The following is a 22,274-nucleotide window of genomic DNA, read 5'->3' as shown; positions in this document are numbered from 1 at the left end:
ACAAATTTCACACTACTATTCCTGAGACCACTTGGTTCAGTTCGTCGACGACTGTTTCCGGTATTCTGTGCTTGTAGAATTACAGTCTGAGAGGCTTCTGGCAATGCAATTTTCACAAAATGCCACACTATACTCGATCACGGCACGGCGTTTCAGCGAAGGTTCCCGGTAAACTGTGCCGGTTGAAATACAGATAGAACCGAATCGAGCGATGTAAACCTCCAGGATGGTACATTCCATAACGATTGTGCGTGGTTGGGCCATCCCATTGACGTTTAGACGTTTAAAATAACCCATGCAGATATTAACTGGAAATTGGTCCTTTGTTTTCTTTTGCTTTTGACAGATCGCGATGGAACGCATCCAGGCCAATTTCGAATGTTTAGAGCAAGTTGTGTTATGTTTATGTTTATGGTCTTCTTCCCCGTCTATGAGACTGTAGCAAGTATCTTTGGTTTCAAAATGTTCGTTAATTTGACAAAATTTTAACTCGTCCATTCTGAGCATGTTGAGATATTGTTGGGGGATGTACAAAAATTTCGCTGCGTTCAATTTAGGGTTGCAATTGTTGGATATATAAATTATATAAAAATATGAAAAGATAGAAAATTTATATTTTAATAATATTTATTAATATCATTTATTTATAATTAATTATGGCGGTACAATGCCGTATTGTCAACACCGCTTGTGACGACGATGTTAAACAAACATAATGATAAGGCATTTCTTACTTATTCTTTGCCTTATCCCGGGAATATTTTTTTATAATTAATAATGACGGTCCAGTGCCGTATTGTCATATCCCGGGAATATGCTCGGTTATATTTTAATAACACATACTTTATTTTCTCTTCCTTTCCAGTACGGCTGTGCGTCAAATCGTAACATTGTTGAAGACGAGCAGTCGATCGCATTACAGATTGCTTTATGTTCACCAGCTCGGCTTATCGAAACATGTTGCGTAGTGTCCTATCCCGCTTTCCATCGAGAAACTCGCTTTCCACCCTGCAAGCTTCACCACAATCACCCAAGGAAGCCCGAAAGTGGGTTAGCCGTAATTGGCCAGGGAAACCTTTACAGCATCCAACTAAAGTCCCCCAGCAACCGCACCGACTCGTATTGCTGGCAGACCCATCATCCATTACAATCAACCAACAAACGGTGCAACTGCTTGAAAGGTTGTCACTTGTAAATCTGGATAGCAAGTAAGTACGGCAGAAGGCAAAGGTGTGTAGTTCCGTTCAATAATAGCTCACTGTTTCAGACAAGCATTGGAAACGTTACAGGACTCAATCGAGTTCGCGTCGCGTATCATTCCCATCGATACAGACGACGTGGAACCGTTGTACAGTGTGCTGGAGCGGGAAAAGCTTGCACTGCGTACCGACACCGTCGATGACGGGGACCGGCAGACCGAGGTACTGCAAAACGCGGCCCTGGTGGAGGAGGAATACTTCGTAGCACCGCCTGGAAACATTCCGCTCGAACAGGCAGGACAATCGTATCTTTAGTCACGCACGATGGCACGAGCTGCTAAAACTATGATCGATTTGTTAGAAGCTTGCCGGCGCAGTAAATTTCTTCACTTTACGCTGAATCAGACAGCTGTGTGTGGTCTGTATCTAACCCCGACTGGTCAGATGTTGGCTAACAATTTGCACGCCGAATGGAATCAGTTCGGCAGCAGCAGTAGCGATACGGTGCCGGTTTTTTTGGGTAAAAGTAATCTCAACCTGCAGGAAAACTTTGCCAACGTACAAAAGCAGAACAAAGCATTGAAGCTCCCATTTGGCGTAATGATGGAGGAAACGGGGAAAAACCTACTGGTACCGATCGGTGATACCTTCATCCTGCACCTGCCAGAAACGGTACAACTTTGCACGACCTATCTCTTACCATCGTCGAGCGCAAACCAGTTTCTCTACCAACTGCAGCGACAGCGCAAGATCTGGTGGATGCGTTGGTCGGTCGATCCGGGCCGTTACTTCATCTCTGATGTGCGCCACGACGAGGAAAGCATCAGTAATACCACATCCGTATCGATCTGTGCCCAGTTCGTGGACAGGACAGAGTTGGAGTTAGACCATCTGGAGCTATCGTTGATGCCGGATGATGGTGAAAGGATCGTTAGCGAACCGCTCAACGCGATCGTACGCGTTACGAACAATTTGCACCGAACCACTCTTGCCATCCTGATGGACGCATTGGAGGGTAATGCAGCGTCGGAAGCGTGTGTTAAAATTCATCGCAAAATAGCTCCTTACAAGTGTGCCATTATCTATCAGCTGGAAAACCAGTGTGGCCAAGGTATGAAAGCATTCTCCGCCTTTATTTTCATTCTCTCTCTTTCTCTCTCGCTCGAATAATAATTTATTCTTCTAATGTTACCGTCGGACAATATGGCGTAAATATTGTCATACAAAAATAAATAAATAAAAATTATTTCACCGTCGCTTCCAGATGAAATTACGATGGAGCAGAATTTGAACGATCTTTCGAAACATCTGGAGTACGTACTGCGGGCCGCAAAACTTACCGTCCACGACGATGATGGTGTTTTCGGTCGAATGCCACACGACCATCAAATAGCTGAGCTCGATCAGATCGGAGTGCCGTACGTTCTGCTGCTAAACGCCAAAACGCTTTACACCGGTCTGCTACGGCTTCGATCTCGCGATACTACCCTCGCTGAAACGATACACATATCCGACCTGCCTAGCTATTTAGTGAAACTAATACACGCCTAGAGAGTGCCTGTGTTTTTGTAAGATTTATTCGAAATGTTTGTTAGTAGACAACTAGCAGTAGTTAGTAAAGATTCGAGTATTCCAGGATTAGTAACGTCCTAACTTTCTGTGTTTAACTCTGAAAATTTTGCCTTTGTGCTGACACAGTTCATAATACCTGTTATTCCCCTTTACTTTGTTCAGGACCATCTGTTAGGGCATCTTTGAGAAGTATATTGTTATTTCTTATGTTGCTGCAGTTAGTGCCCTCTTTGACAAGGCTGTCCGTTATTTCATTTCTCTCAATGCCAACATGGCTGGGGTTAAATTATACACTGGAAATCCACTGTCCATTATTCAGTATTTCTAACACTATGGGGTCAGTGTACACTTCCACCCAGGCGCCTACATGATGAAACATGCCGCTGGGCTGTTAAGATATTTTGGTGGGGCTCGTTCCCGAACCACATAGTCAAGAGCTAGTTTAATGGCATATAGTTCCGTTGAGCATATGGACACTGGATATCTTAATTTGTAGCTCTTTCTGAATAGTTCTTGATAGCCCCTTGATTACCATTAACTCGAATTTATTATTAGGAAAAGCCATTACTTTGTATTTGGCTCTTTTAATTTCTAGATCTAGGAGTCTTAGTCGACCTTTAACCACGTTACGAAACTTTGTAGCTATCTTTCGAAGGCTTTTGGAGTGAGTCCGCTCTGCAATATTTTTTACATTATGATCGTTCAATACATGGCAGGTTCTGGTGTTCGTGTTAAAGAGTGTTGGCGAAAGCACATCTCCTTGTGGGAGTCCGTTACTAATAATACACTTAATTGTTTTCTTCCCTACTGTTATTTCTATGCTTCTGTTGTGTAAGAAGCTTGCTATCAATGCGATATTTTCTTTAGATATCATACAGCAATTGAGGGTTTCCAAAAGCTCTATGGTAATTACGCTGTTGTGGGCATTTTTGACATCTATAAAAACTTCCCTTTTGTACTTTTTTTAGTTGTGTTTTCGGAAATCAAACCTAATTTCTGCAAGGAGATTTCATTTCTCCACGTGTTCCGTAATTTTGTGCAGTACCGCCGTATTGGTAATTTTGAGCAGTGTTTCGTTTTTGCCTATTTTAGAAATGGTCACTATTTTGATTTGTTTTATCCTTTTGGGTACCCTTCCTTCTCGATACACCTTGTTTAGCTCTTTCATCAAAGCTAGACACACCTCATCATCCAGCAGTTTAAAGGCTTTGTAGGATATACAATCAATACCAGGTGAAGTATTTTTCTTACTGCTTAATATATTTTTTTATTTTTCCTTATTCAAGATTTCGATTTCTAAGATGATTTGTAGAGTGTACTGGCACCTTCAGCTCTTCGGGCTGCTGTAGTTAAGTCTCAGTGTTATCGGCTATAATATTGACACTGCTATGGGAGTTCGGTTTTCCATGGCACTATTTACAGGGTCCCACAGCTCTTTACTTGTACTCGTACTGATCTTTTCTAGCCAGGTTTCAAAGAACTTGTTTTTCTATTTTTATTTAGAAACCTAAATTTTGCAAGATATTATTTGATATGGACGGAGTTTTCTATGCTAAGATTTCGGTTAAAATTCCTCCGGGATACGTTCTTTATCTTCCAGGCATTTTGCTACTTTTCATTCCACCGACTTTTCGGTGTGCGAGCGAGCGTTGTGATATTTTGTTTTACTATGTGTTGCAGGGTGCTCTTAATGGAATGTGTCCTGCTATTGTATACTGGAAGAGTGTATTTTTGGTGATTGAAACGAAGGTTAACAAAACTTTTGATGTTGGCATGGAGTTGATTTTAATGGAAAATAGTTATTTTATAAAACAAATTTATATACAAATACAAATTTATATACAATACAAACAAATTATTGTATGAGCAATGATTTATTTGATTTCGAAAAATTTAAAAAAAGAAAGAAAACACTTGCTATAGAAGAATTTGGCAAGCAAAACGTTCACCGACGTGTATTGACAGTTCGCCGTGCTAGCAGGTGACAGATTCGTTTATTTTGGGTTGTGCTTGCAGTTGTTCGCAATATTTATCGACCGTTTCCGTATCGTGTGTGATTCATAGAGATGGATTATAAAGGCTCTCTGTAGTGTTGTTTTTTTTATCAATTCCACCCACTAAAGCAGAGCAGAGTATAGCTGCAATTAAAGACTCCTAGCAAACAAGCAAGTGTGTTTGGCGTTTGGTAATTGAGAAGAAAACCCGCAGCTCCAGAGCGATGGCTTCCATGTTCGATCAGTACTCGAGCGACCTGATAAGGGAAAGCTCCACCGATTCGAATGTGGGAGTTGGACCGCAAACGTCCGGTTATGTGAGCGTCCGGACACGGAAGGAGGTACCCATATTTACGAAGCAAAAGATGAACCTGAACCTACCGTCCGGCATCCTGTTTCTGTCCGTGCAGAACGATTGGCTGATGATGCTGATGACCAACTTGACCGTGCTGCGCATGAACCTAAAGCAGCCGGACAAGTTTACCGAGGTTCCGATCGACAAAACCATTGGTGGGTTGCGGCCTTCCAGCATATATCTCGATCCGCTCGGTACGCATCTGTTTCTGACCTTTTTGCCGAAGTCGCCCGGCTTTACGCCGGAACTACTGTACCTGCAGCGTACCAGCTTCAAGCCGAAATTTGTCACCAAGCTTAAGGATCAGGAAATTACCGCGATTGGGTTCAACCACGTAAACGCGTCGGAAACGAGTACCGGTCCGATACTGCTCGGTACCGCGCACGGCGTCATTTGGGAGGCAGAGCTAGGGATGGAGAGTGGCGATAAGCTGGTGCAGAACAACGTCCGGCATGCGTTCGACATTGGCAAGGGTGAGCCGCGCCCAATAACCGGGCTCGAGTTTTATCTCAAAACAGAGCAAAAGCAACTGCACTGCATCGTGCTCGTCCTGACGGTGGACCGGTTGTACAAGTTCCATCACACGATACGATCCATGGGCAATGGTTCGTTGGCCGGTTCAGTACTGACCGCCGCCCAGGAGCTGAAGCTTGGTGGCTACCTTCAGAAGGTGTTCAGCCCGTACCAAAACGTGGACGACCAGCTGCGCGATTTTGAGGAGTTGTCGGCGAGTGGTGGCAAGAGCACAGTGACTTCCGGCAACTGGCCGAAGCTGGTGTTTAACTACGAGGAAGATTTTCCGAAAAGCTTCGGCTGTCTGACCGAGCACGGTATCAACTATCAGGAGATCGATCCGGCCATCAATCAGCCACAGTTTGTGGTACAGAAGGAGCTGATCACGTACCCGGAACCGCGCTTCGTACCACCGGCAACCAACTCGCACAAGGTGGCACCGAAGACAAATACGCCACTGTCGTTCATACTGACGGATTTCCATGCGTTGCTGCTATATCCGGACCACGTTAGCGCAATCTCGCTGCTAGACTACCAGGTCGTGTACGAGGAGTACTTTGTGGAACAGTACGGTCGATTGCTAAACATCGTCAAGGACGTACGTTCGAACGTAACGTTCGTGTACAGTAACAAGCTTATTTTTCGATACAAGGTATGGTACACTCTTCTTTACCATTTATCAATGTATTTTTTTAAACTTAAATAATATTAATATTTATTTATTTACTAAAACCATATGTCTTAACCCTGTCCCGGGTAACCAGCCAAAACTTCATATTCCAGATATCCGGGCAACCCCGGTTAGTCAGCAACTTTAGATGCTTTTAACTTTTTTTTATACGTAATTTGATGATGGATTGGATAATGATGCAATAATCTGGTGAAAGTTTGCTGCCTCATTTCGAAGTAATTTCCAAGTTATGGATCTTCCTAGTTGACATGTTTTAACGAAAAAAAGAAAAAAAAAAACATTTAAAAAAATAAATTTCAATATTTTAACAAAATTTTACAAAACGCAATTAACGCTGAAGTCTCATCATCATCGGATGTTATTCAAACGAAAACACTTGAAACTTCTTAATTAGTGGTAGTAAAATTCTGATCATAGTATTGAGGACTTACTATCCAATCATCGCAAGTCTAGTAAGCCATCGTTGAAAGGATCGTTAAGCCAACAAGAAGAGAACATTCTGAGCATTGCTTCAGACTTGCGGTATAATCGTCTTATAGTCATACACCAAAATGATTATTTTTCAATTTTAAGAACATTGAATGTTCACAACTGGAAGAAAAGTTAATTAAATTTTCATTGGAATATAGCACCACACATGTATAACCTACATTTCGGCCTTCATTATATCTTGGGAAACACTGTATTACAATAAACAGTGCGCAACAACAACAGAGGAAAGCAATTAAGCCAATTATAAAACATGCTTGAGTCACATGACGCCTTTGACTTAATGAGTCTAGACCAAGCAGAATTCGTCTTGAGTCATACGGCGGCATAGGTGTCAAGCGAATGATGCGTTTAAGACGCGTGACTTGTGTGAAATATTTTAGAATATTCTCAATTATAGTTGTATTATGACTAGTGGACCGACACCAAACAGCACATGTGTACTCCAGGATGTAGCGCACAAGACAACAATACAATGCCCACAGACAAGTAGGATCCCGAATATCAAAAGTTACAGAATGATGAATCCAAGAGTCCTGTTGGCTTGGCCAACATGTTCTTTGAAGTTCAACTTTTCATCAAGTATCACACCACGGTCACGAATAGAAGTAACACGGACAAGAGAAGTTTGGGATAATGGATAGTCAAATAAAATAGGATTATGAGATTGAGAGAAGGAATTGACAGAACACTTAGACGGAAGAGAGAGAGAGACATTTTTGAAGAAGCTTGAGAAATAGAAAGGGAATCCAAACAATTTTGAAGCAAAGAACAATCAATCAGGGAGGAAATAGTTAAGATTGTAATGTCATCAACATGCATCAGATAAATCCGGAAATAGAAAATTTCAAACCTCATTCACAAATAAGGCAAACAAGAGTGGACATAGAACACTACCTTGGGAAACATTAGAAGTACAAGAAAAACTCTTCTCGAAACTTGTTGACCAAGCTTTAGTTGGCTGGAGCGATCCTCTAAATAATTGACTAACCATTTAACAATTAGATTACCGAATCTCAGTTTTGATAGTTTAGCAAGCAGTAGAGTATAAGAGATACTATCAAATGCTGCACGGAAGTCAGTATATACTGCATCTAATTGTAAATCAGCCTCAATGGTACGAAACATTTCAGCTGCGAAATATATAGGGCTAGCAGATGTATAACGTACAGTAAATAAAATTAAAATAATTCTAAAGTTTTAGCTGCGGCACAAGTTTAGGTTATACCTCGAAAATTAGTTACAAATGATGAAAGTCTTTTTTTTAGATTATGAAAAGACAACAGGATTCCCATAATGCGGGAAAACATGCCAAATGAGGGTGATAAATTATATAATTTAACCGAGAACCGATAAAAGCTAAAGTTTTACTGCAGTTTTTCAATGTTGTGAAGCAGGTATGGCATCTGGACCATTCGAGAAAGAGGGTTTCAACTTGGGAAAGGCACGTTCAACCATTTCAAGAGTAACTTCAATTTTAGTTAGATTGAGGACATTTGCAGGAGTAAAGGGCAAATCGCGACTGTAACATTTCACAAATCGGATCTTGAAACCAGTAATATACAATCATTTCTTTCTGTTTCTAATGTAGATTGTAAACGAGCAGCGAAACGCGTGGAAATTGTACGCGGACCGACAGAAGTTTGATCTTGCCCTGCAGTACTGCAACAAAAATCCCGCCCACCGCGACATCGTGCTCGTGAAGCAAGCACAATCGTACTTTTACGCCAGCGACTATTTGCAAGCGGCCGCCATCTTTTCCGAAACGCAACTCAGCTTCGAGGAGGTGTGCCTCAAGTTTCTGCAGAAGAACTGTAACCGGGCGCTGCTGCTTTACCTGCGTAATCGGCTGGCGCAGCTGAAACCGCACGAGAAAACGCAAATTACGATGCTGATCGTGTGGATCGTGCAGCTATTTCTGGTGGAACTGTCGCACCAGCGGACCGGTGGTGGTGATAAAGCGAACCGCGAACTGCAGAAACAGTTCGAAGCGTTCATGGCCAGCCGGCCGGTGATGGCGTGCGTGCGGCGCAATCGTACCGCCATCTACGATCTGATGGCATCGTACGGCGATACGCACAATCTGACGGCGCTGACCACGATCAATCAGGACTACGAGTCGGTCATCCAGCAGTACGTTAATCAGGGCCGGTACGAGGATGCGCTCGCGGTGCTGAGTGCACAGAATCGTCCCGAGCTCGTCTACCAATACGCACCGATTGCGATGGAACTGTTACCATCCGCAACGGTTAGCATGCTGATCGGGCAGGGCCATCGGCTCGATCCGGTACGGCTGATGCCGGCCCTGCTCTGTATCGATACGGTGCAGCATGCGCACGAAACGGCACGCTACCTGGAGTACTGTATCCATTCGCGGGGTTGCGTCGAACCGGCCCTGCACAACTATCTCATCCAGCTGTACGGCGTTTACTTTCCGGACGAGTTGCTAACGTTCCTGGAGTCGCAGGGTCGCGATACAACCATGGTACACTACGATCCACATTACGCCTTGCGTACCACCCTGCGGCACGATATCCGGCCGGCGAGTGTGTTTCTGCACTGTTTGTTAGAAATGTGGGTGCCGGCAGTACGGCTGGCCCTTACGTTGCACGATCCGGAGGAGGCTCGACAACTGGCCCGTCAAACGGCCGCCCAACCGACCGACAGGGTGCTACGCAAACGACTCTGGCTGTTGATCGCAGAGCACGAGATACGGGGCACTCGTGATGAGGAGGTGCAGCGAGCCCTCGGCATACTGCAGGAGTGTGATCAGCTGCGCATCGAGGATCTGTTGCCGTACTTTTCCGATTTTCAGCGCATCGACCACTTTAAAGAAGCGATCTGCCGATCTTTGAAGGAGTACAACGTGAAGATACAAGAGCAACGTCGTGATATGGAGGAGTCGGCCAAATCGGCCAACCGTGTGCGTCAAGAGCTGCAAACGTTCCGCAGCCGTTCGGTGACGGTTAGCGCCCAGGAACAGTGTGCCGTATGCAGCGTCTATCTGATGTTGAAACCCTTCTTCGTATTTCACTGTGGGCACAAATTTCATGCCGACTGTCTCGAACGTCAGGTGTTGCCGTATTTAAGTGAGTGCCCGTAAGCACTCCGTATGAAGCTTAATATCTTAAACCTTTTTTTTTTCTTCATCTGCTTCTCCCTAGGCCCTACAATGTCGGCACGGTTAACAATGCTGAAGCAAACACTTGCAGCCACCCAGCAAGTGGTAGACAGTGGAACGTCAGGAGTAGTCGGCGGCCCAGCAGCTGCATCCTCTGCCGCACCGGACACTGTCGTACAGACCGTTTCGCATAAGGAAAAGCTCAAGAGCGAAATCGAAGCCATCATCTCGTCAGAGTGTCTATACTGTGGACATCTGATGATAAATACGCTTGACAAACCGTTCGTCGAAAACTGGCAGCAAGCTGATAGTGAATGGGATTAGATCCGATCCATACTCATTTTTTTCTTCTTTGAGGAACGGCCCGGCCGTATTGGTAGATTTATTAATACTACGTAGTAAGGATAGTCAATCCCCACTACTGCGGGACGGTCCGGATGGGATTTGATCGATCCTGTCGTGTGAAGACTGGCGCCACTGTCGCCTGAACAACAGGGCCCAACATACCCGCACATCACAGTTCCAAATGAGTTGCAGTATCTAAAATTCTAAGATTGCGACAACGGCGCCGGTCTTCACGCGGCAGGGTCTCCCGGGGTTTTAATCCCAGGACCGTTCTCCCGTAATTGAGAACTAACTATCTAATTACGTGGTGTATCCGCATGTCTAGTAAGCCATTAAAATGACTGCGTGACCTTAGAAGGTCGTTTGACCAAGAAGAAGAACCTAAGATTCTCCAACATCACGGCTCACACATACTCTTACCTTACATCGTTCATATAGAATTTGGCATTTCGACGCCGACATGGAATGTGCGCCATCGGACATCGGACTTTCTCTCCTATTTGCGCTCCGTCGGTCGAAATATAGAAAAAAAGGTATTAAACTGTGCTGTGAGCTCGAATACTCGTCAGAGCACGTTGTACCAGAGAAAGAGAAGGATCGAGATTTTTTTGTTTTCTAGCTCCGACAACGAACAATGTGGCGAATAGGCGGGTTGAACTAGTGTGAACCGATTGTTAGATGTTCAAACTTCCGTTTTTACATAGTTCAAGAATGAAAATTCGAAATGCTTGCGTGGCTGTGGAATGTGTTCCAAGTGATGTGTGGTATTCTGAGCTGTCTTTTCAATGGAGCGCCACTAGCGTATGGATGTATGTAACTGCAAAATGTATTAAAATTTATGCGCATAATAATTTAGTCTATTTTCTTTGTTACTACACTACACAAAATATGTTATTATTATTGTAATCGATTATTCCTGAAGCATGAATAACTTGTTAGATTCGTTTTTAGGAAGCTATCAGGTAAAGAAAAAAAATCCGAACCACGGTAGAGCTGGTAGAGGTAGCGGTAGAGCATCAGGACGATACTAGAGGATCGAGGGACTTGATGGAACATTGAAGCACACTAGAGGGCACATGATTCTCAATAAATGCAGACAGAACGTGGTAGAACTTCATCGGTATTTAAGGATGAAATACAGCTTCTGGGATCTATTAAACCAGATTGAAGAAAAATAGGGAAGAGCCCATGTAGTTTTCAGTGACGGATTTAACCTTTCGGAGGCCTTAAGCGAAGAGGGAATTGGGGTCGTAACCGCACTATCACATTGAATCTAAATTCGGTAAGAGTCCGATTGCAATGCAATCGACTTTATCACTAACATTCTCTACACTTACTTGTTTATTGATCGTTGATTATTGATCTAAATAAGACAAAAAACTTTTCCGAAATAGGGGTTAGATGGATCGGAGTGGGATGTTAAAAATGTTAAGCAAGCGCCGATTTTCCAAGGGCCAAGCGTTTTCCCAAAAGCTTCCCGGTAAATTCCGCCAGCAGCATCACCGTGGAACGTTGTCACAAGAAATCCCAGTTTACTTTACTTATCAAACGCTACAACCGCTTTGCGGTCTTGGCCTGAAGCAGAGTCCGGAACCGCTCACGGTCCCGCGCCGTCGTCCACCAATCCGTTATACCGGCCTTGATGGCGGATGATTCTACGCCATCCTCCCACCTCAATCTGGCCCTACCACGCCTCCTCTGTCCGTGTGGACGGCCTAAAAGGCCTTTCTGACCTGGGTCGTCCGGTGCCATGCGTATAACGTGGCCAGCCCATCGGAGCCTGGCGAGCCTAATTCGCTGCACGACGGTGAGGTCGCCATACAGTTCGTACAGCACGTCGTTGTAGCGGCTCCTCCGTTATCCTTCCACACATACGGGGCCAACGATCCTTCTGAGCATCTTCCTCTCGAACGCGGCTAAGAGGGCATCGTCTGTTTTGGACAGGGTTTATGTCCCAGAGGCGTATGTGAGTACTAGCACTATAAAGGTACGATACAGTCCCAGCTTCGACCGTCGTGACAGGTTTTTTTAAGGTGAGATGTTTCCTCAGGCTGAGTTCCGGATTTCTTAGTAGGGCCGTTGATGGTGCCACCATCAATTTGGTCTTTGACTTGTTAATCTGCAACCCAAGGTTTTCTGCCGCGTGCTCTATCCTTTGGTAGGGCTCTGCTACCTGGGAGAGCCGCAGGCTTCACCTCCGAATCACGGATGGCCCTCTCTAGCGTCAAGTTGAATAGGAGGCAGGCGAGCCCATCTCCCTGGCGTAGGCCTTTGGTGGTAGCAAAGGACCCTGAGAGTTTTCCATCCACCTTCACCTGGCAAGCGATGTTGGTCATGGTCATTCTAACAAGCCTGATCAGTTTGACCGGAATTCCAAAAAAGCTCATGGCCTCGTAGAGTTTTACTCTGGCTATGCTTTCATATGCGGCCTTGAAATCTATGAAGAGATGATACGTGAACTGCTGTTCAGCCATCTTCTCCAAGATTTACCGCATGCTGAAGATCTGGTCAGTGCTAGATTTTCCGTTTCGGAATCCTCTTCTACTATTTGTTGAACTATTTGTTCAACAAATGGGACAAGCTTATCCTGAAGGATTAGGGAGCATATTTTGTAGTATTTGTATTCAACACCGTAACACCCCTGTAGTTGTTGCAGTCCAACATTTCTCCCTTCTTGTATATGGTATAGATGATGCCGAGATTCCAATCACAAGGCATCGATTCGCTATCCCACACCTCAGTAACAAGTTGATGAACCTCCTTTTCTAGTAAGCCACCCCCATTTTTGACCAGTTCGGCTACGATTCCGACGGTTCCGGGAGCCTTGTTGTTCTTTAACCGACGGATAGCTTTGCGTGTGTCCTCGATGTCAGGTGGCGACGGTACATCGGGACCATCCTCTCGCGATGGGCTTAGCTCAACGAACAGCTAGAGCCTCCACTAGCAGAGCCTCTAGCTGTTCGTTGAACTGAGCCCATCGCGAGAGGATCTCTGGCTGGTTACTGACCAGATCACCATCTTTGCTGTGCAGTTTGTTTCGGCGGCCTGCTATCGCTTGGTAAAACTTTCGAGTGGGACCGTACGCCTCTCTGATCTGTTCGAGTTCCCGCATTCGTCGAATCTGCTCTTCGCAGGCGTGTCTTTTGGTGCGGGTAATTCTTTTTTCTACCCGTCTGAGCCGTTTGTATTCCTCTGAACATGCCCGCGTTCAGTGCCGTTCCTGCATGCCTCGGTATCCAGTATTTCTACGTTCCGTCACTTGTCTACATTCGTCGTCAAACCAGCCAGATCTGGTGTTGCCACGGCGTGGTGGGAGTGTGGTGCTTGCACAGTTTAGTATTTTCGTTTTTAGAGTGTCCCACCTTTCGCTCGTAGTTTCGTACATCGTTTGTGGTAGTAGAGACTTATCTAAAGCGGCTTTGAATGCCTGTTGGGCATTGCTGTCCTTTAGAGAATCCGTGTTGATTCGAGGCTGCCCCCCATTGGCGCGGGGGTGGGATATTCTACACCGGATCACCAGACCAATCAAGTGGTGATCGGAGTCGATGTTGGCTCCTCGATATGTTCTGACGTTTAAAAGGCTCGACTGTCTTCGGCGGCTTACCAACACGTGATCGATCTGGTTGGAAGTGGCTCCATTCGGGGACACGCACGCTTGTGCTGAGCTGAGCTTGTGGATGTCCCTGCGCGCAAACTTGGTACTTCCTACAATCAGATTGTTCGCCACCGCGAACTGGACCAATCTACTACCATTGTCGTTACTGTGCTCATGTAGACTGTGACAACCAATGTATCGGCGGTCCATTGGCTCCCTACCGACTTTTGCATTGAAGTCCCCCAGGAAGAATTTGAGGTCATGCCTGGGGCAACTAACCATGATTTTGGTGAGGCGGCCGTAGAAAAGGTCCTTCTTCTCTTCGTCTTTGTGTTCGGTAGGGGCGTGAACGTTTATGAGGCTAATGTTGAAAAACTTGCCTCGCATGCGCAGGATGAAGCCTGCGCCTGAAGCCGGTGATAACGGATTTCAGCCGGGGACCTACAGCGAAACCCGTTCCGAGCTCGTGTTTCCGATCGTGGCAGCTATAATAGATGTCGTAGCGTTGACTGTCACGTCCTCTTTGCAAACCGCTCCCAAGCCAACGCATTTCGTGTAGTGCTACAAGGTTTCTTCAGGGCTCCGGCTCTGTTTGGAGCGCCTACGTTCCATGAGCCCATTTTCAGAGTAATCCGGGGGCATAGCGATGTGTCGTTTCCGTAAAGGCCTTTTCGAATAATTCTGCTTTGGCTTTCCTTAGTCATTTTGGGTGTGATGGGACGGGATGACTGGTCCCGCTCCTTCGTGGCAGTTTTGTTTACTATCGAGACTCAAACACCCCAGTTTCCAGTGATGCCTATACCCTTCTCAATTTAGCCTTGCCTCCCATCGTCCCCCGGGGTTGATTTTACCCGAGCTCAGATATTCGAAAGACAAGTTTACCAGCCTGTACGTCGTGGACGTATTGAGAAAGAGTCGAGAATGGAGAGCCTGTGTTGGCCTTCTAGAGGCTTCGGATCCACTCTCGTGTCTGACAAGAAATCCTAGTTTAGTGTGTAAAATACACGCTGTAGAGATCATTGCTAAATACATTTAAAAAAAGAGCAAAAAATGAACACAATTATAATGAAATTTAAAAACACGCGCAATTGGATCGTAAAAATCTTTCTTCATGACGGAGAGAAATTTATTTTACGTTCCCTTATTAAACTTAGATTTACAGCTTCGTCGCTTGTAACCTGAGATCAAATTTTGCTGGATGGAAATTTACTCATTTTGCGCTGATTTCCTATTGCGGACGGCTGATATAGTACTGGTGGTGGTAACTGATAACTACGCCTATTAAATGCTACCTCCTGCACTAGTACAGTGTGGAACAAAACAAGTGCAACTCAAAAAGGATCAGTAAATTTCAATTTTTTGAAATGGAAAACGGGACACTTACTGCAGTTGACGGTTCAGGTGTTTAGATGTTCGCTAACTGCTTATCAGCTGTTTGAAAGTTACAGATCACAGCGAGTGTTTTATGGACAAGAACCATTTTGTGCTGACCAAAACAACTGCAACTTCTCGCTTCTTTGAACTATTATCTTTACCAGCATCGTTTAAGAACTTTGTTTTACGTTGGAAAAATATTCGTTTGCTGGAAAAAGTGTTCTTTTTGAATTATTGTAACATTTCAAGGTAAATGCACGTTGCCAATTATTTAGCATGGTCAGTACTGACGCTTTCTTCACATTTTTATTTCTACACACCAAAATGACACATGACAGCCTTGGAGGGAAACTAAGAAAGAAAGTAATCGATGATTTCAAGTGTGGAATATCACAAAAAACAATTTGTGACAAGTATGAGGTGAAAAAATGGACCTCGAAATTTCGTGCAACCGGAAAGATTTATGTGGACAATAGAGGTGGAAGGCCACGGTCCACACCACGCCAAGAGAGGACACTATGGTCGTACGAAGCATGAAAAAGGATCCTTTCAAATCTTCGTTCAAGGTGCGAATGGATATGCAGTAATCTGTTTCGGATCGGACAATCAGCACGTCGTCGTCGTAGAAGGCGGATTGTTCTCGTGCTGCAACGTGCTGCGAAGAAACCGAAATAAAATACTTCTGTTTGCTCGATCTCATATTGTCTGAGGTGTGCAGAAATGGCGGTTTCGTTCAGTTATGAATCGAAGCTCAACATATTTGGAAGCGACGGGGAATTTGCCGTGTACGTCGATCAACAGGAAAACGCTTATATTCGCTTAGACGTTACTATCAGAAGACGGTGAAGCATGGCGGAGGCAATATCTTGGTCCAATTCATCAAATCGATGGAATAATGAACCGTTTCATGTCTAATGACACCCTGAAAAATGTTATGTTGCCTAATGCTGAATGCAAATATCCCAAGCACACCCCCAAAGTGGTCAAACAGATAATGAAATCATGGCAATGAACTGGCCGCCCCAATCTCCGGATCTGAGCCCTATAGAGGACTTGTGAGAGATCGTGCATCAGCAAATTGATATTGAAAGGTGTTCGACGCAAGGATCAGTTGTTTGCACAAATAAAGCAAGCACGTGGGGAGCAATTCCACAAAATTTCCTTGATCACCTGATCGAGTCTATGCATCGCAGACGCAATGCTGTAATTGAAAACAAAGGATTTGCAACGAAAAGCCAATTTATATTTGGCAAACAACACGCGAAGTTGCATTTGTTTTGTCCAGGAGGAAAACGTTGATTTTTTATATTTATTTATTTTTTTCATGAATTGTTATGTATGTATATAATGAAGTTTTTGTTACAATAAACAAGAAAAGTGCTGTTTCAATCAACATAAAAATATCTTACAACAGATTTACGAGTATTATGCACCTTCAATGTAGGGTTTCATGATCGGGATTGATTGGTTGCGCTTGTTTTGTTCAATACTGTATGTTCTCCTTTTACTTTATCTAATTTTGCTACACTTTCCGCTACGAGCGACATCGGGATGTTTTGTCTTATCGGATGAAGAAAATTATTTTGCTTCAATGCAACTTTCTTTTTTCATTTTTGATGATGAATGCAATTTGGAATTAAAATTTTCTCTCTTTCTTTATATTATTAATTTTTTGTTTGAATTCCGACAGATCCTGGCCCGGCCGCATTGCTTTTCTTTTCTTGTTTTGTTTATAGTAATAATTTGATGGAATTTGATAAATCATTTTATCGTTGATTGATTTGCTCATTTTTATTGTTTGACTTATTTTTTAACAACTAAAGTTTTATTTCGTATTTTTTGTTTATTAAAGCATTACGACTCATGTCTTCTTGTGCTGATTTTGTACATATTGTAGGACCGAGTTATGGCTACTAATGGCCATATTTGGGATATATGGCCATTAGTAGCGAAGGGCCCAGAAAGATGTACTCAGCTACTGCACCGGGATCATCCTCACAAAGATAAGAAGAAGAAGAAGAAGCAGAAAAAGAAGGCAAAGCCCGGGCTTCCCGCTTAACTCAGAATCGCATCATCAACGCCTAGCGCCCAAACTACTCAACGGCATCGAGATTTTTTAAATCAACCTTCGAGAAGAAAGTGGCACCCATTTACCACAAAGTCATCGGCTATGCCACTAGTGCATTTATCACCAGCCCGATTAATTCCTTTCTCTGCGAAAGCGAACTCCTTCCCATGCAACATGTCATCACCAACCGACACGTAGCAGCTGCAGCTCGGGTTGTTGAGAAAGGAATCGACACAACTGCGCTCATCACCAAAGCTACTCCTCACCAACCACTGAACTTCCACCGATCATTCAATCCACCCGTCGAGGAATTCGTCCCTGGTACCACCGTACTCCTCCAATAGACTGGGAGCTTAAACGCTCTCTCCGGGAAACCGGAAAAAAGCAGCCTCATTGCCAATAGTACTTTTTACGGCTCCGTTCATCAGGACTTCGCCGGCTGTGGGATGCATTCAAGCCTCGACAACTGTGGCATAAAGCTTCCTAATCACACCATTTCATCTTCTCTACCGAAGCGATAGCCATTCCAACCAGCCGCCGACGAAGGACACCGCAACGACAAACCAAGGTGCACGAACGCGGCACCTGCAAAGACCCTCCCACATTCAGCTCCTAGATTCCATAACTGACAATCGTTTTCTGCTGGATTCCGGCTCATTCCGGAATCTACGGAAACGAGAGAGCTGACGGTCTGACCAACAGCCGAGATGTCATCCGCTTTATCAACACCATAATCTCCCAACACTGGAACTGCACCTGGCACACCCTAGACCTCAGCAACAATCTACGCCCCATCAAGTACAACATCGCTTCATTAGAATATTTCGATTCCTGCTACCACCAACGAATCCCATCCTGACCCCGAATAAGCCTGGCGGCCTATGGCAGAATGGATATCAAGGCCCATTATTATCAAAATCAAATGTATTGGGAAGTTGGGGGAAGGGTGTGGGGGGGGGGGGGGGGTAGGGAAGGTTGGTCTCTAGGTGGCAAGGCTCTGGATCGCCGTCCATAGGTTAATCCGCCACTGGCAGATGTGGGTGGTTGTTATTCGTGCCAGGCTTGTTAGCTCACAAGTCAGTATTTCCTGGCACGAGTAAGGATTCCGAAAGAACTTATTAGTGCCGCATAGTTTTTCCCCTGTTTATGCTTTCAAATGAAGCGTCCAGATCGGTATTAGAGTAAAAGGCAACAGTGTATCTGCTGCTGCGCTACAAAGCTGCTTAAAGGCTGGTTAGGAGTTCAAAAAAAAATATTTTTTTTATCTTTTGTAAATGGTCATTTGATGTAACGATCTGATAGGTTAAGCTAATTTGGCTGTTTAGGCATAAGAAATTTGATTAATTGAACCGGTTTCGTACATTTTTTTCTCTTGTAGGCCAACCATTCTGCATACTTAACATATGAATTGGCTAGGTGTTCTTATATACAAGCTGCTTAAGAGAAATTTAACCAGCCATTAGTACCTTCTACAGTCAAATATAGGGCGCCTCCAGTGAATCACATTTAAAAATAGGCTCCCTTAATCTCCTTACAAATTTTAACTCGTTATACACCTGAAAGCATTTTAAAACGATCGAAAAAAGATTCCCGCCAAGTTTCCTCTCTTTTCACTCATTCAACTCTATTCAATAGACAAGCAGCCGAATGTGCTCTCACGCTCACCCCATCCCATCGAGGAGCTGCACAACCAATCACAGCATCCCAGCATCACGCATACTCTCCCCGTGTACATCTCATGTGCGCAGCATCCACACGTTGATTTCAACGAACGAGAACCGTCCAATCACAGAAGATGTCATCTAGGGGCGTGGTTTGTGGGCTGCTGTGTTCACGAGCACTCACAGGCTCTCACAGGATCACACTCACAATATATCCAGAGAGAGAGAGAGAGGGGAGATCAAGGATGCTCTGTGCCATATACGCAGGAATTTCACCAAGTCTCAGCGTTAGTTTTTGTGAGCATTTAACAAACTCACGATCAGAGCGGTTAAGTAGGAAGCGAAGTCAGTCTGCGCGGTTCCAACAGCTCATTAGTATTGTGTTTCACGTACGGCACACAATCTCCATGGCGTAGCGCGTTTAATGACTTTATTTATTATTTCCCCTGATTGACTCTTTCTCTCCCTGAAAAAAAAAACATTGTCTTCCATGCTTTCCACAGGCAAAGGTTCGAAAGAAAAAAGACACCATAACGAAGCACATAAACTTCGCCCATTAGACGCTGTCTATTCCACTGGAATTCGATTTGAGGTACGCACCATCGACCAAGACACTGCCACCGCTAGCAAAGATTTCCTTTCCCGGGGAAATGAGGCCGCAGCTTGGACGTGGATCTGCGACGCGTTTTAGGTACACGGTAGAGTTAGGTGATGCGGGTGAACACTGGGGTAGTGCGGGGTAAATTGGGGACACTTATGAGTGAATCTTTACCCTTCACCCGCAACGCACGCTTTTGTCGCAAACGGCCAGGGTGTTCGCACGTTCAGTCGCTCAGATCAGAGACAGAGGGAGCAGTAGGGTTCTCTCGGTCTGCCCTTTCCGATTGTTCGGACGCGTGCTTTCGGTTCCCCAACGACGTCAACGTACACGCGGGAGAGTATTGAAACCTTCGTTCGATTGATGCACACCCGGTAGAAGAAAATGAGGTTGAAGCTGGGGTGGAGAGTTAAGCTGTTGGGCAGTTTGTGGAATGATCATCCCATTTGTTGATGATCGAGGAAGAAAATGCACATGACAGCCGTTAAGTGTAGAAGAATCTATGCGAAGACTTACCAAAGCAAGAGTAAGACGCAACTTTTACACCCAGGGAGAGCTATCATTTAATTGCAGGTTCTACCGTTTCCAAGAGTCTTACTGAACGCTTCATTTTGCCTGAGACGCTTTGAAGATGTCTTTATGAAAGAGAAGTTTAAGTAAGGCGTCCAATGATTACAAAATGTCGTTTGATACTATTGGCACTGGAATTGAAATAAATGCACAAGTGTAGATCGAGATCTTGCAGAAATCGCTCGTCTCCTGAATGAAGGCCAACTGCTCTGAAGATCGAGACATAGTACACACATGAGGATAAAAGGGAAATATAAATCGGTAAACCTGTGTAAAGACATTGAAGTCTGTTCTAGGTCACGATCACGGTCACGTTCTAGGATCCGGCCATTGGTTGGCTTACCAGACTTGCTGATACCACGGAGTTGGATAGTTAGTCCTCACACTACGAAGGAACGGTCCCCGATCTTGACTCCACTTGATCCAGCCAACGAGCTCGCCGTGCTACAGCTACGCGTCATGCTGAACGAGTCGCTGATGAGCACCTTCCTGGTGGGGCATGAGTCCGGCATCCTCATCACCGTGTCCCAACCATCGTATCCTTGGAGCTTTGACTCCGGCCGTTCGAAAATGGCGAGTATATTGGTGTCCTCCGAGAGCATAGTCCAGTACTTCGTTGCATTTGTATTGTGGGTGGCTTGCGAGGCCTCTCTATTAATCTCCTGTCTTGTCAGAAGGACAAACAAGCCGCCACTAACATGGAGAACAGACGCTAGTTATCCACCCTCGTTCAATTCATTCTTAATTCAATATCTTCCCATCTTCCCGCGGGGTTGGATTGCCCCTAAAGTACCCTAAAGAGCCTTTAAAGACCCTAAATACAACACCATAACTTCAAGAACCGTTCATATGTCAGGCAGCGTACGTTTACCTTGTGTTTGTACGAATGTAAAGAATGAATGTTTCTGGCAGGAAAAGTAAGAACAAACAGCCGTCCCAACACAGATCAGTGACACCGTTATCCTTAGCATTTCCCACTTGTTCGCCAGGACATTCATCGCCGAAATTGAACGTTCTTTTCGATGTCCGTGTCCTACGATCCGCCTGTATGAAGGAGCGTATAACCGTCGTCCCTGCCTGTCTTAGCTACAAGCTGTCGTTGGCGAGGCGAGGTCGGCCAAAACAAAAACAAAAAACAAAAAAAAAACCAATAAAACTATAACCCCGATGCCGGATGATACGATACAACGTATCGTTTTATGTACGTCGCTCCGTGAACGGTTAGCGAGATAGAGAGGGAGAGTACGCAAAAGCATCAGCAGATGAACCCCTGATGTTGCGCACGTGCTCGATTTCTTTGTTTTGCGTCGTCTACCGGCAGTATCTCCGGTTCTTCATCTTCTCACAAATGCTGCGCGCCACGGTGGCTTTTGCACCTGCTTTGCAGGAGTCTCTGTGGCAGGCCTTTGCCCTCCAGTTCGGTCGGCTGGGCAGGGGTATCCAAGTACGCAGCTGAGCGCGCGCACTGTGCTCGAGAATCACCCTTTTGCGCGAGTTTTTCAGCATGAAGCCGCGGCAAGATCTCGCTCATCTTTCTCTCTTTCTGTCTCTCGATGAGCGTCAGTGTTTACGGTCAGCTGATTGTTTGAGCGCGCAGTGCGATGTCGGTGTTGCCGTGCGGAAGCTGTCATCCGGGAAGGGTAGGATGGCATGTGGCGACAACAATCCACGCAGCTAATGGTGGCATCAGGTGTGCGGCACCGTGCCCAGGAGCCGGGAGCCTGGTGTTGGACGAGATGAGCCAATTGATGGAGGGCGCCGAGCGAAAATTCATTAGCTTCACACAGAACGAACGAACGAACGAGAGGAGAAGGTGATCTCATATCCCATCACAATGGGCGCTTTGGGCAAATGCGGGACACCCCAGACGCACCGAAACGTTGGGCATTCGCTTCATTCTACCTGCATTGCGTTCTGGTTCTCGTTCGTCGGCTGGTCATTACTCGGTCCCGTCGCCGACCACCTCATGCGTCGCCAAAGCGCTGAGCCTTGGAGGAGTTGGCAGACGGTGGTGGTCGTTGTGGTGGAACTTCCGCCGCTTAATAGTGTGCTCGCTCGCCTTAATGATGATCAGCTGGTGGCGCGGGTACAGGTGTTTATTGAATTATAAATGAATTGTCATGATCTAC

General features: G+C 45.1%; 4 protein-coding genes across 4 annotated transcripts in view; 3 read left to right on the top strand and 1 right to left on the bottom strand.

Moving 5' to 3' along the window:
* The window catches only part of LOC126561974 (dynein axonemal intermediate chain 3-like), a 216,142-nt gene that overhangs the window by 84,005 nt on the left and 109,863 nt on the right, over positions 1-22,274 (bottom strand). The gene's annotated exons all lie outside the window — the stretch shown is intronic.
* Positions 958-1,514, top strand: LOC126561782 (glutamyl-tRNA(Gln) amidotransferase subunit C, mitochondrial-like). The gene is made up of 2 exons (XM_050218104.1): positions 958-1,208; positions 1,268-1,514. The coding sequence occupies exons 1-2, from the start codon at positions 958-960 to the stop codon at positions 1,512-1,514; spliced, it is 498 nt and encodes a 165-aa protein (XP_050074061.1).
* LOC126558877 (DNA polymerase subunit gamma-2, mitochondrial-like) lies at positions 1,524-2,750 on the top strand. Its single transcript, XM_050214960.1, has 2 exons — positions 1,524-2,310; positions 2,464-2,750. The coding sequence occupies exons 1-2, from the start codon at positions 1,524-1,526 to the stop codon at positions 2,748-2,750; spliced, it is 1,074 nt and encodes a 357-aa protein (XP_050070917.1).
* On the top strand, positions 4,990-10,258 carry LOC126561993 (vacuolar protein sorting-associated protein 18 homolog). Its single transcript, XM_050218399.1, has 3 exons — positions 4,990-6,285; positions 8,405-9,902; positions 9,978-10,258. Exons 1-3 carry the CDS (start codon positions 4,990-4,992, stop codon positions 10,256-10,258), a joined length of 3,075 nt encoding a protein of 1,024 aa, XP_050074356.1.

The sequence above is a fragment of the Anopheles maculipalpis genome, chromosome X (assembly GCF_943734695.1).
Source record: "Anopheles maculipalpis chromosome X, idAnoMacuDA_375_x, whole genome shotgun sequence".
NCBI lineage: Eukaryota > Metazoa > Arthropoda > Insecta > Diptera > Culicidae > Anopheles > Anopheles maculipalpis.
Note: the sequence above shows the minus strand (reverse complement) of the source record. Positions and strands in the feature narration are given on the sequence as shown.

Coding starts and splice junctions, on each gene's coding strand:
- LOC126561993 (XM_050218399.1), top strand. CDS start 4,990: ATGGCTTCCATGTTCGATCAGTACTCGAGCGACCTGATAAGGGAAAGC. Junction 6,286..8,404: donor AGCTTATTTTTCGATACAAG/GTATGGTACACT, acceptor TTTCTAATGTAG/ATTGTAAACGAGCAGCGAAA. Junction 9,903..9,977: donor TCAGGTGTTGCCGTATTTAA/GTGAGTGCCCGT, acceptor GCTTCTCCCTAG/GCCCTACAATGTCGGCACGG.
- LOC126561782 (XM_050218104.1), top strand. CDS start 958: ATGTTGCGTAGTGTCCTATCCCGCTTTCCATCGAGAAACTCGCTTTCC. Junction 1,209..1,267: donor CTTGTAAATCTGGATAGCAA/GTAAGTACGGCA, acceptor TCACTGTTTCAG/ACAAGCATTGGAAACGTTAC.
- LOC126558877 (XM_050214960.1), top strand. CDS start 1,524: ATGGCACGAGCTGCTAAAACTATGATCGATTTGTTAGAAGCTTGCCGG. Junction 2,311..2,463: donor GGAAAACCAGTGTGGCCAAG/GTATGAAAGCAT, acceptor CGTCGCTTCCAG/ATGAAATTACGATGGAGCAG.